Source organism: Neolamprologus multifasciatus, chromosome 7, assembly GCF_963576455.1.
Source record: "Neolamprologus multifasciatus chromosome 7, fNeoMul1.2, whole genome shotgun sequence".
Taxonomy (NCBI): domain Eukaryota; kingdom Metazoa; phylum Chordata; class Actinopteri; order Cichliformes; family Cichlidae; genus Neolamprologus; species Neolamprologus multifasciatus.
Window position 1 is genome coordinate 12,822,633 of NC_140445.1, and position 12,010 is coordinate 12,834,642.

At 41.6% G+C, this 12,010-nt stretch overlaps 1 protein-coding gene and 1 long non-coding RNA gene across 4 annotated transcripts in view; one reads left to right on the forward strand and one right to left on the reverse strand.

The window, feature by feature from the left end:
* rph3aa (rabphilin 3A homolog (mouse), a) overlaps positions 1 to 12,010 on the reverse strand; it is a 45,669-nt gene that overhangs the window by 7,848 nt on the left and 25,811 nt on the right. For 2 of the 3 annotated variants that reach the window (XM_085167606.1, XM_085167607.1), the window contains exons 4-11: positions 9,102 to 9,185; positions 8,509 to 8,653; positions 7,541 to 7,726; positions 7,177 to 7,404; positions 6,998 to 7,077; positions 4,355 to 4,429; positions 1,486 to 1,595; positions 1,270 to 1,396 (exon numbers count right to left, since the gene is read on the reverse strand). In XM_085167606.1, coding sequence (XP_085023732.1) covers positions 1,270 to 1,396; positions 1,486 to 1,595; positions 4,355 to 4,429; positions 6,998 to 7,077; positions 7,177 to 7,404; positions 7,541 to 7,726; positions 8,509 to 8,653; positions 9,102 to 9,185 — 1,035 coding nt within the window. The remainder of the gene's footprint in view (positions 1 to 1,269; positions 1,397 to 1,485; positions 1,596 to 4,354; positions 4,430 to 6,997; positions 7,078 to 7,176; positions 7,405 to 7,540; positions 7,727 to 8,508; positions 8,654 to 9,101; positions 9,186 to 12,010) is intronic. The other variant, XM_085167608.1, reaches the window with a different exon arrangement.
* LOC146513880 (uncharacterized) lies at positions 1,851 to 8,291 on the forward strand. The gene is made up of 3 exons (XR_014875226.1): positions 1,851 to 2,229; positions 2,450 to 5,500; positions 5,619 to 8,291. It is a non-coding gene; the product is annotated as an uncharacterized LOC146513880 (long non-coding RNA).

Below are 12,010 nucleotides of genomic sequence, written 5' to 3' on the forward strand. Positions count from 1 at the left end.
TAAAATATTCACTTTTAGATCCATTTAAGGTCCACCTGAAGTTGTTCAGTTTTCAAGGAATAAAATGTTATTATATGAGCACTATAAATAATAACTGTTAAACAGCTGCTCTGGTGGTTAATCCTACTAGAGGATCAGCAGACAGACCTATCACGAAATTGTACATACCGAGAATTCCATTTATGCTAGTGTTTTTAAAAGGGAACTAATACATTAGATGTATTCTTGGCCACCAAAGTCGTTTTTGTCAGGGTTCCTGGGTAGTTCACCAGCTGTATTCAGTTCATGTTCAGTTTATGTTCCACATTCATATTTCCCACTTCATCGTGCCAGCCCTGTTCTCACCGGACCCTAATCATCATCATTAGCCAGTGTACTTAAGTCCTCAGTTTCATCCTGGTCTTTGTCGTCTCATTGATGTTAATGTTGTCTACTCTGTACGTGTGTTCAGTTCAGCCAGCCATCTTATGTTCAGCTCACCTGCTCGTCATAATAAGCACCAGCCTTCACCTACCTGTGAGTCCAGCGTTTGGGTCCTCCTTTCCTAGCGTTCACACACCCTGACAGTTTTGGGTGATTTGTGGTTTTAAAAGATTCTCATTTGTTTTATACTGAGCCTTGGTGCAAGCTCTCAGTTCATTCACCATCTGAAACAAGCTGTTTTAACTCGCTCACCCCTTAAATTAGATTTCTTTTCATTTGTTGTCCCTTAAGCAAGTTTAAACCGAAGCAAAATGGGACTTATGCAGCTATAGCCAGAGCTGTGTCCCCGTGGTGTCCCTGAGGTAACCACTTACACTGTAATGAGTAATCTTGTGGCCCAGACTGACCACGTACCTACACCAAGTGGAAAATGTGAAGATTTCACTCGATTGCAAAAGTACTTTATGCCTTTGGAAGCAGCAAGTTACTAGTGCTTTACTAAAATGTCTAAGGAAAGAACAAGATAAGATGTTCTGAACTGCTTTGTCATCCTCTAAGATACTGTTTTGCACCAAAATACAAAACAATGTGTAACCTTCATTTCAGATAATGTGTGACTCACAGTTTAAAAACACTGGCATCTCTTGTGATCTGTACTCATTTTTGCATCTCATGTACTTGAGCTGTGCTGTGAGTTCATCTGCCAGTGCTGAGTTAAACTTACAGAAAAACAGTAGCTAACTGTGTGCCTTATTAAGCAAATATTTAGAGCAGGTTAAACCCTTAGCTTTTGGCTCACATGTCATTTCAGCATCATCATATTGTCGGTTTTGCCCTCAGACTTACTGGGATCACTCTCTCCAAACAAACACTGAAGTTCTTCTTCTCATTAAATTTCAGTTTCTTGAGGGCCACTCGTGTCTCTCCTATGAATTCATTGTGTCCAAACTTGTCCTCGTCACTCACCGAAAGCCTGCAAACAACAAACGATGCACTCAATGAAAGCCTTTATTTTGATATAAGTAGCAAATCAGTGTTAAAGTATGTAAAAGTCGTTCATACCGCAGGGTTTTGCGTGACATTTCTTCATCTGTGATGCCATGGTAGACCAGGGTTTCATTCCAAACAGGATTCAAGGTGTTTTTGAGTGTCTTGGTACGAAGCTTATTAGACTAAAGATAAGAAATTTAGATGAATTTCTCAAGTAATAAAAGAAACTGAGGAATAACTGAGAACCAATGCTCATCAGAATATCAAACACTTAGCTCCAAGCAAACTGATTATTCTATTTCACTCAAAATGACACAGTACTCCTATCAGCGATGTACCAGCCAACCTAAATTTAAGGCTATGAGCATTAGTCAATTTGTTATTGCAATATTATATAATTGTAGCCCTGGCTGAGCTACTGGCTACTTAGCCCTGAGCTAAGTAGCTCATTATTTAAATGTGTTCATTAATATTGATAGTTAATTGCAAATGTTTAATGTGTTCAAGAATGTATACAAATGCCTGCAAAGTATGTGATGTGTGTCAGTTAAATGCACAACCTTTTTATTTGTATTTTGAGGTTTATGTCATTATTTTTGATATGGTATTGATATGTACTACAGCTCCAGTGAACCCTGAAGTAGTCTCAGGTAGATGGGTGGGAGTAAGTGGGGAGCCGTGTGCACTCTGCAGGAAGCGAGAGAGACGAGAGCTGAACAGTGTCGAGTGAACGCAGAGTTCATAGAAGGCGACAGACGTATTTTCGGGTTGACGGATAGTTAACTGGAGTCGAGAACTGTTGTACCCTACTGTGAGGTAAATGTGAATTTTGTCTGACACTTGTACCCAATGTTATTGTGTAAAACGGGCTAACTGCTAACCGCGATTAGCCGCTAGCATAACTGCTAACATAGCCGCTAGCGTAGCCTAGCATATTCGCTAAGCTCTTGTTCTGCTCTGTTTTATTTATTAAGCTAATGCTAAGATTGAATATTATCGCATGTGAACTGGCATTTAGCGGGGTTGTGTGATTCAGTAGGAGGAGACGGACGTCTTGCTGGCGTGTCAGAGAGGTCCCTTCTGCTGGTGTGCTGAAGTTATGTGTTCACGTGGGAGCACGTGGAAAGGACGACTGTGAGTGCTGCTGCCGCGGCCTGCTGGTAGCCGTGACCCAGTTTCCCCGCTATCCCCTTGAACTGCCTGGAGGTGTGAGTACTGTTGTTTGCACGTGCTTTTATTTTACTGCTTGGCAACAAGTGAAGCGACCATATTGTTTTAGGTCCCAACGCACCCGAGCCACGACTCAGGCCTGCAACGAGGGGTTTGCTAGCAGAAAGACTGTAGCACTTGAGCTGTGTGTTTGGTGAGAGTGCGTGTGGGCCCACAATATTATTTGATTATTTTGTTTCTGTTCAGGTAGATACCTTACCATTGTATAACAAACTTTATTGATTTTACTTATTTTCTTTTGTGTTGTTAATTAAGCATTCACTAAAGTGGAGTTAACGTTATAATTGACCTGCTTGTGTGTGATTTATTTCCATATAGTGTAGTTTTATTGCATATTTTATACCATAAGCATTAAAAAGGGAGTATCAATAGGAAAGTAACAACAGGAACCCAGGGCCCCTCTCAATAGAACGTGGGACGGGTGTTACATAATATAAGAGCAATTCAAATCAAATAAATTCACCAATACACCATCTTCTCAGACAGGATTGTCATTAGGAGCTTTCTAACACTGTATTTACATTTATTGGGTCACATTGCGTACATCCCATCCTCCAATTTCATGCTAATGTCAATCTCTGTTAAATTAATGCAGTTGGTGAAACAGTTTATCAATCTTTTGCTGAATTTATAAATTTTCTTAATCATAAAGAAATGAACAGTCTTAACATTTCCATGGTAGCTTAATTTTAATGGAGAGAAAAATCCAGAAAAAATTCACACATTTTTTCTGTTTGCGCATATTTACAAAACTCTCTGAATCTTTACGGTTTTTCAACTGCTCCTCGGCAATTTGAAGCTATGATCTCTCCATAGATTTCTTTTTAAATAATTGAAGTCTGGTGACTGGTGTGGTCACTCCATGATCTTAATGTGCTTCTTCTTTAGCAACTCCTTTGTTGTGATATGCTTTGGGTCATTGTTATGCTAGAAGATCCATCCATGTGTTTTGGCTGAGGGAAGGAGGTTGTCGTCCAAAATCTTATGGTACCCAATGGACAGGTAATCCGTGTGTCTTGTGGGTGCTGCAATATTTCAATTACAATCTAGTGTCTTACCAATGGTGTTCTTGGTGACTGTGGTGTCAAATGTCTTCCGATCATTAACAAGGTCCTCCCATGTAGCTTTGGGCTGATTCAGCACCTTTGTCATTATCATTCTCACCAGGCAAGATCTTGCATTGAGCTTGAGGGTGACCGATGGTCATTTTATAGTCTTCCATTTCCAAATAATTGCATCAGCAGTTGTCACCTTTTCACCAAGCTTCTTGCTGATGGTCTTGTGACCCACTGTAGCCTTAGCGCAGGTCTACAGTCTTCTCACTGATTTCCTTTGACAGCTCTTTGTTGTTGCCCATGGTAGTGGGAAGGTTGGAATGGAAGAAACTGATTTTGTGGACACGCGTGCTTTATATACATAACAAATTGAGATCAGGAATATCTAAAAAATAATTAACTGATTGACTGTAATCTGAGAGCCACACAGGTACACAGCAAATCTGTGGGAGCCAGAATTATTGGGGTGGGGTGGGGGGTTGAATTCTGCAAAACGTACAAATTCAGCAGGGAATCAAATAATTACTTCCTACCCTGTATATAGGCAACATTTTCCTGGCAATTCTGCCATATTTATTTGTACATAAAGATTAGCTTGTTGTTTTTAAAATCCTACTTCTTAAATAAGTAAAATAAATAAGTAAGCATGTAAATACCTTACTGGCTCCAGGTAACAGGTGCAGCTTAACATATGGGTCTGCAAGTCCATTTGAGTCCATTGCTTTTAAACCCTGAAAAAAAAAAAAGAAACACAATGCTTGGATTCGAGATGAAAATATTATTATTATATTATTATTTTTGTTTGTTTTTATTGTTAACGTCTCTTATATCCCATTTTACCTTGTTCTGTCTTGTGTATACACTGTATTTAAATACGGATGTTAGTTCTAGGTTTGAAAATGTAGCCTGCCAGAAGTGTTTTAAACCTCCCAGTCACCAAAAAGAAGGCTTTGTGAAAACAGCCTTCAGCTCCTTTGTCTCAGTAAACATTTTTCTATAGATTTTATGGCCTTAATCAATAGTTTCAAATAACTTCAAATCTTCTTGAATACAACATCATGTTTAGTTTCTAAATTATGGCCCCCATTAGTGTCTACAGTGATGACAAAGCATTGCATGCTCTATGTGACCCACTTTGAGATTGACAAGTCTCAAAGTAGACTCAGTCTCTGTGCTTGTGACATCGGGTTTCAAAATGCTCAATGAAAACATTAAGCTCCTTATTTCTTCTTGTCTATTTTCATTTCTTCTTGACATGGCATGTCTTGTCCCAATTGTCCCTTCTTGTTCTTCTGGTCTCATTTTATCCTGTCCCTTATTAGTTTGGTTGGACCTGAGGTGTTTTGTTTTGGCACATATTTTCCTGTGTTGTATTGTGTCCTTTTGTCTTCTCCTTTCAAGTACTCGTTTACCTCGTCCCACTTTATCATTTTTATGTTGTCGCTTTTCCAGCCATCACCTTAAATGTTTTGTTATGTCTTATCTTCCATATGGTCTGTTTTTATGAGATGAGATAGCCTTTATTTGTTAGTTGCAGGTCTTTTGCCCACAACCGAGATGACAGACCTTGCCGACCGTATATATAATACAAAAACATCTCATTGGGGAGGTAGCGAGGAAAAAGAACATCGAAATGTGTAACACAAAAGGATAATACAGGAATGCACAGATATCAACACACCATAGCACAATAAACACAGACAAGCAACATGGGAAAGTGTTCCAGTGTGTACATCTGATCTGGGACCGCTGCAATCTTCGACTGCGCCTTCAGCTGACCCGATGTCCACATCAGAGGGGAGGTAAGTGTTGGAGGTGGCGTTGGATCCGGAGTAGGGAGGGTGATGCGTCAGTGAGTGCTTATCAGTGTGTGTGTGTGTGTGTGTGTGTGTGTGTGTGTGTGTGTGTGTCCATCCATAGTTCAGCTGAGACAGTGTCCTTTGCCCTGCCAGGCTAAGTAAACAGTCTTCCAGCCAACCCAGGTGGCCTTGCATGGAATGGGAAGGAACAGTCTCAACACAGTCGTTATCAGGGAGTTTTTGTTCGGCTCCAGCCTTGAGCCCACAGCTGGCGCCGAAGGGGTAGCCAGATTATGATGGTAATTTTTCTTTTGCAACAACTCATGAGAATTTCAAAGCTGTTCTTTAACACTCCGACACTGGTCTCTCAATCTCCCGTTGGAGAACCGTGAGCTTCCCCATGATGGTATCAAACTTGCGTTCTGTGCTGTTGTCATTCTTTTGCTCAGAGAGCAGATTCTGAGAACTCACGACTGCAGTCAGCTGTTCCACGATGTAATCCAACTTTCGCTCAAAGGTGTTATTCTGAGCAGGCCTCTCCTTGATGTAACCCAATATATGCTCAGAGGTGTTATTCAGAGTATTCAATCCCACCGGGCAGCCTTGGGGGGATTTGAACAGCTGGTTCCGCTTTCTTAATTCTCCGATAAGCCAGGGCCAAGCCAGCTCCGATCAGCAAGAACCCTGTTATCATGGTTCCGAATAGGTAGATATCTTCAGCGTCCTCGATCGACAGTCCTGCCAGGCTCACGACCCTCCATTTCTGCCACCCGTCCATCGTGTATCCGGCAGGGAAAGTCCCTCCAGGGCACTCGGGCTCTCAAGAGCCCAGATTTCTCGTTGAGAAAAGGCTGTCAATAGCATTCAGAGACCAGTTGATCAAATCCATAATTCTCTTTAGGTTTTAGAAACAGACTGTGAGAGAGTGTTCCAGGGAAAGTAATACAAAAAACACAAGACTAGACAAGGACATAAGAACTAAGCAGGGAAGATAAGGGAGAGGAGAAAAAGCGCGTCCGCCTCCTCCGAGAGCCAAAACACAGATTTTATCTTGTCTAATCTGTCTGTATAATATTATTATTACTATATCATTTCCAATCTTCATTAATAATGGATTGCATTTATATAGCTCTTTTCGAGACCCTCAAAGCGCTTTACAATTCCACTATTCATTCACTCTCACATTCACACACTGGTGGAGGCAAGCTACAGTTGTAGCCACAGCTGCCCTGGGGCAGACTGACAGAAGCGAGGCTGCCATATCGCGCCATTGGCCCCTCTGGCCATCACCAGTAGGCGGTAGGTGAAGTGTCTTGTCCAAGGACACAACGACCAAGACAGACAGAGCTGGGGATCAAACCGGAAACCTTCCAGTTACAAGATGAGCTTCCCAACCTCCTGAACCACATCGCCCGAATTACTTATCTTGTCCTATTTTAACTGATCTTTTATTTTGTGTTGTTATCTCATTTCTATTCATGCATGTGTAAGAGCGTTCACCTTAGCTTTAACAATACCGCAGTGTAGTGCATGGTTCTCCTGTTCATAGAGTAGACTGAACTCCAGAGATCCCAGAGTGGCTGTAAGAAACACACACACATACACGTTGCAAAAAATAAAAGTAATAATACATTTGTCTTCAACAAATAAAGGTTTTAAATTTTGAGGAATAATCTTACTGGCATCATCTGAGTCATAGTCATTGTTGTCTTCCTCTGTTCGATCTGGTGAGGGTCTGGGAGGAGCAGGGTTGTTGGCAGGTGGGTTAACAGGTGGACCAACTCTGGAGACAGGCTTATGAGATGAAACAGAGCCAGAGATAACAGGTGGTCTTCTTTCCTCCACAGCTGGAGGGGGCAATGTTTCTTGTCTTTCCGCGTGATGGTTCTCCATACCTGCCACAGGTACTTGAGATTTTATAAAACATAATCAGCAGTTAACACAATCTGAAGTGTCTTTTTATGTGTCAGTGTTCATTTGGAACATTTAGAAATTAGCCTTGTAGTGCTGGGCTTATTCTTAGAAGGATCCGTGTGACTTTACCTGAGTTAGGAGTTGTGTGCTCTGTGTTTGCCTGAGGTGGTTTGGAGGCTGACACATGTCTCTCTGTCTTCATTACAGCGGCTGGATGGGAATGACCCTCATTACAACTGCCAGCTGTTGTTTTTGCTGTCTGTTCCCATTGTTCTGATCCAAAAGACTTGTGCTGCTGTGACTCTGCAATGCGCTCTGGGAGTCAAAGTAAGGTTATCATCACTGTTAGAATAACAACGACATGTTTCACTTCAATAGATGCATTACCGAATGGGACTGCCAGGTCCCCCTGGGACCACTAATATTTCATGATGGAAAGTTACAACTCAAAAAGACAGAAAATGACCACAAAGAGACCAAAATCCCCCCCAAAAATTAGTAAACTGGTCACAAAGACCTTAAGTACCTCTACCTTTGACACATTGCACCATACTGCTTCAGCTCCTCATGTGGGTGGTGGGTGCAGGACCAACCAGAGCCAAGCTGGGCCCTGTGGGTTAGGGCCTAGTCACCAGCACTCTCCCCCAGGTCTGACTCCAGGGGACTCCCAGTAACCCTGATCCAAGCAAACTGCCATTGCCATGCCATTGATATCTTCTGAATTGTACTTAGTTTGGCCCTCACCTCAGGTGAGAAATCAGGTTGCTTTGGGAAACCCAACCAGAGACAAATTGCTCTGGTATCATTAGGAATAAACCTTTACCACAATAAGGTGGCAATTTTTCGTTTTTTTTTTTGTTTGTTTGTTTTTTTTGTTTTTTTTTTGTCTGACAACACCTTCAAAAACAAGGAGATGCATCCCAAGATGTTTATACGCTAATTCAGCTTTTAAATAAAAATAAAATAAAAGAAGCATATCTCTGGCATAAGATCAAAAGACAACTCGTATTTAGCTTTTATAGTCTTTATCAGTTCTTAAGAGGCATATGTGAAAACCCATGCACAAATGTGAGAAACATTCACTTCCAAGAAAATACCGTATCCCTGATGTGATCCACTGTAGCCTGCTGGAGTAGAGCAGTTTTCTGTGCTCGACTGTCCAGGTCTGGACAGAGGAAGGGGGGCAGGCAGACCCAGTTGCTCTCTTCCTTTAAAGAACCAAGCTCCTGAACGCTTCTGTACCTGCAGTAACACAAAAATTTGCATCACTGGAATATTTTGCAAGAATGGAAACGGCTCACACGATTCAAACATGTGTAACATGTGTTACAGGGACAGTGCTTTGGCAGATATTATATAGACATACTGTGTTTTTTAGCATAGCTGAAGTCAGTTTCTAGTGGCCAAAATTTTAACTCCAATTTATTTATTTAATTTGAATTCTTTTATTTGATGCAAAAACATGACCTCTTTGTATCTACAGTATTACTGAGTACTTATTCTGTATGAATGATAGGAATGAGCATTTGTTTAAAGAGTTTGGGCTCCCCAGGGCAGCAACCTCAGCAAACACAACATCGTCATAAAAACAGTATTGTGTAACAGTAGTATCGTGACAAAAGACTAATGGCAGACTAATGTGGCATAACATGGTTGGTGAATCTGTTCTTCATCATTCCTTTTCCTTCACCTCTATCTGTTCATTGCAGATCTGGCACAGCCACACAGGGCATGTCCTGCTGTTGCTTGAAATTCCACACTTGGTACACATATGCTGCAGGAAAGGAAAAATAGACATTAAGACATACTCGTGCACAAAGTTGCGGTGTCACACAGATTTAGTCCTCAACAGCAGGTGCGCATGAAACATATATTTGTACAATTCAGGTAACATTAGTTAGATAATGAATGCAGCAAGAAAAAGAATGTGATGTATAAGACACTGAAATGCACCATGTATGTCCAGATTTGTTTGCACATGGCCCGGCAGTTTTAAGAGCTGTAGAACAATATAGAAAACACCGCAAACAGCCAATGTGTCAGCTGTAAGAGAACATAGGAAAAATGTACAGAAAGTATTAAACTAATATCCCCTGTGATTTCTGATTCTATTTGACATTATTGGATCATGTGAACTAATGCATCAGTTTGTAAGCGTTCCAACCGAGTCGTGTCACAGTGCCGGGATTTTTGATTTTTACTTAATATTTATTTGATTAATTGTGCTTTTACATTTCTGCTCTAGGCACAGCTGTTTTACAGGATGGGCCATTTATATGGATACACCGTAATAACATGGGAATGGTTGGTGATATTAAAGTCCTGTTTGTGGCACATTAGTATATGTGAGGGGGCAAACTCCTCAAGATGGGTGGTGACCATGGTGGCCATTTAGAAGGCGGCCATCTTGGATACTTTTGTTTTTTCAATAGGAAGAGGGCCATGTGACACATCAAACTTATTGGTAATGTCACAAGAAAAACGATGGTGTGCTTGGTTTCAACGTAACTTTATTCTTTCATGAGTTATTTACAAGTTCCTGACCACTTATAAAATGTGTTCAATGCTGCCCATTGTGTTGGATTGTCAATGCAACCCTCTTCTCCCACTCTTCACACACTGATAGCAACACCGCAGGAGAAATGCCAGCACAGGCATCCAGTATCCGTAGTTTCTGGTGCTGCACATCTCGTATCTTCACACCATAGACAATTGCCTTCAGATGACCCCAAAGATAAAAGTCTTAGGGGGTCAGATCGGGAGACCTTGGGGGCCATTCAACTGGCCCACGACGACCAATCCACTTTCCAGGAAACTGTTCATCTAGGAATGCTCGGACCTGGCACCCGTAATGTGGTGGTGCACCATCTTGCTGGAAAAACTCAGGGAACGTGCCAGCTTTTGTTGTTCCAACCGTCTTGGAGTGATCCATCCAATGTGGGTTAGTGTCAGACCAATAGCGGTGGTTTTGTTTGTTAACTTCACCCTTCACATAAAAGTTTGCCTCATCACTGAACAAAATCTTCTGCGTAAACTGAGGGTCCTGTTCCAATTTTTGTTTTGCCCATTCTGCAAATTCTGTGCGCTGATCTGGGTCATCCTTGTTGAGATGCTGCAGTAGCTGGAGTTTGTAAGGGTGCCATTTGTAAGTAGCTAATATCCGCCAAAGGGATGTTTGACTAATGCCACTCTCCAGTGACATGCGGTGAGTGTTACGCTGTGGGCTCTTGCTGAATGAAGCTAGGACAGCCACTGATGTTTCTTCATTAGTGACAGTTTTCTTGCGTCCACATTTTGGCAAATCCAACACTGAACCAGTTTCACAAAACTTAGCAAGCAGTTTGCTAACTGTAGCATGGGAGATGGGTGGTCTCATAGGGTGTCTTGCATTGAAATCTGCTGCAATGACCCGGTTACTGCGTTCACCAGATATCAACACAATTTCGATCCGCTCCTCACGTGTTAACCTCTTCGACATGTCAATGGCTGTGAACACAGAGAAACTTGTAAATAACTCATGAAAGAATAAAGTTACGTTGAAACCAAGCACACCACTGTTTTTCTTGTGACATTACCAATAAGTTTGATGTGTCACATGGCCCTCTTCCTATTGAGAAAAAACAAAAGTTGTATCAAAGATGGCCGACTTCTAAATGGCCACCATGGTCACCACCCATCTTGAGGAGTTTGCCCCCTCACATATACTAATGTGCCGCAAACAGGACTTTAATATCACTAACCATTCCCATTTTATCCATATAAATGGCCCACCCTGTACTTTGGTAAATGCTTTTCCTTATGTGTATTTTGTTGTTTTCCTTTCTGTCTTTTCCTTTCTGTCTTTGTCCAATCCCCTCCTGTGAGTCCATAATTGTTTCCACCTATATCTCATTTTCCACTCAGCCTTGAGTGTGAAGACATGAGTTTCCCTCTATACTTGCACTCCCAGGTTTCCATCTCTGCCTTTTTCAGTTTAAGGACTTTGTATCCTGTCAGTATTTTGCAGCACATTTTGCTCACATCCTTTGAGTTTGTTAAATTAATTTTGTGCTGCATTTGGGTCCTCTTTTGAACTCTTAGGCCCAATGTCCACTGTCACAAATTTACAGACATTGAGTCATGTTTCCGTTAAAACCCGGGAGGATTCAGGACTGTCCCACTGTCAAATCATCAAGTGCATGAGGGCTCCCTGCAGTGTTGGCAATATGGGTGGGGCTTGGGGGACCGGGCTGTCCAAAAAGGTCGCTCTGCACCCTCAGCTAAATTCTACTGACACACTTTTACAGACATAAGTAAAATTTGTTCATATATTTTGGTAAAGAAAGAGTTGAATGAGCAGATCAATAGTGAGTCATTGCAGTAACAACCAAGCTTAGGTTAGAGATGCTGTATTAGAAGCTTAGTGCAGCTGCAGCGACAGTAAACTAGTACAAAGAAGTCACTGACCCCACCAGGGTGAGGCAGCTTTTATGTTTTTCGGTGTGATTTCTAGCATGACCTCACTTAAAAATGTGCGCAAGTGCATTGAGGACCTGTCCTAGTGTAATGACTTCATCATTCCAGTGGTGCACTTTGACAAATTTCTCTGCACTTTTGTAT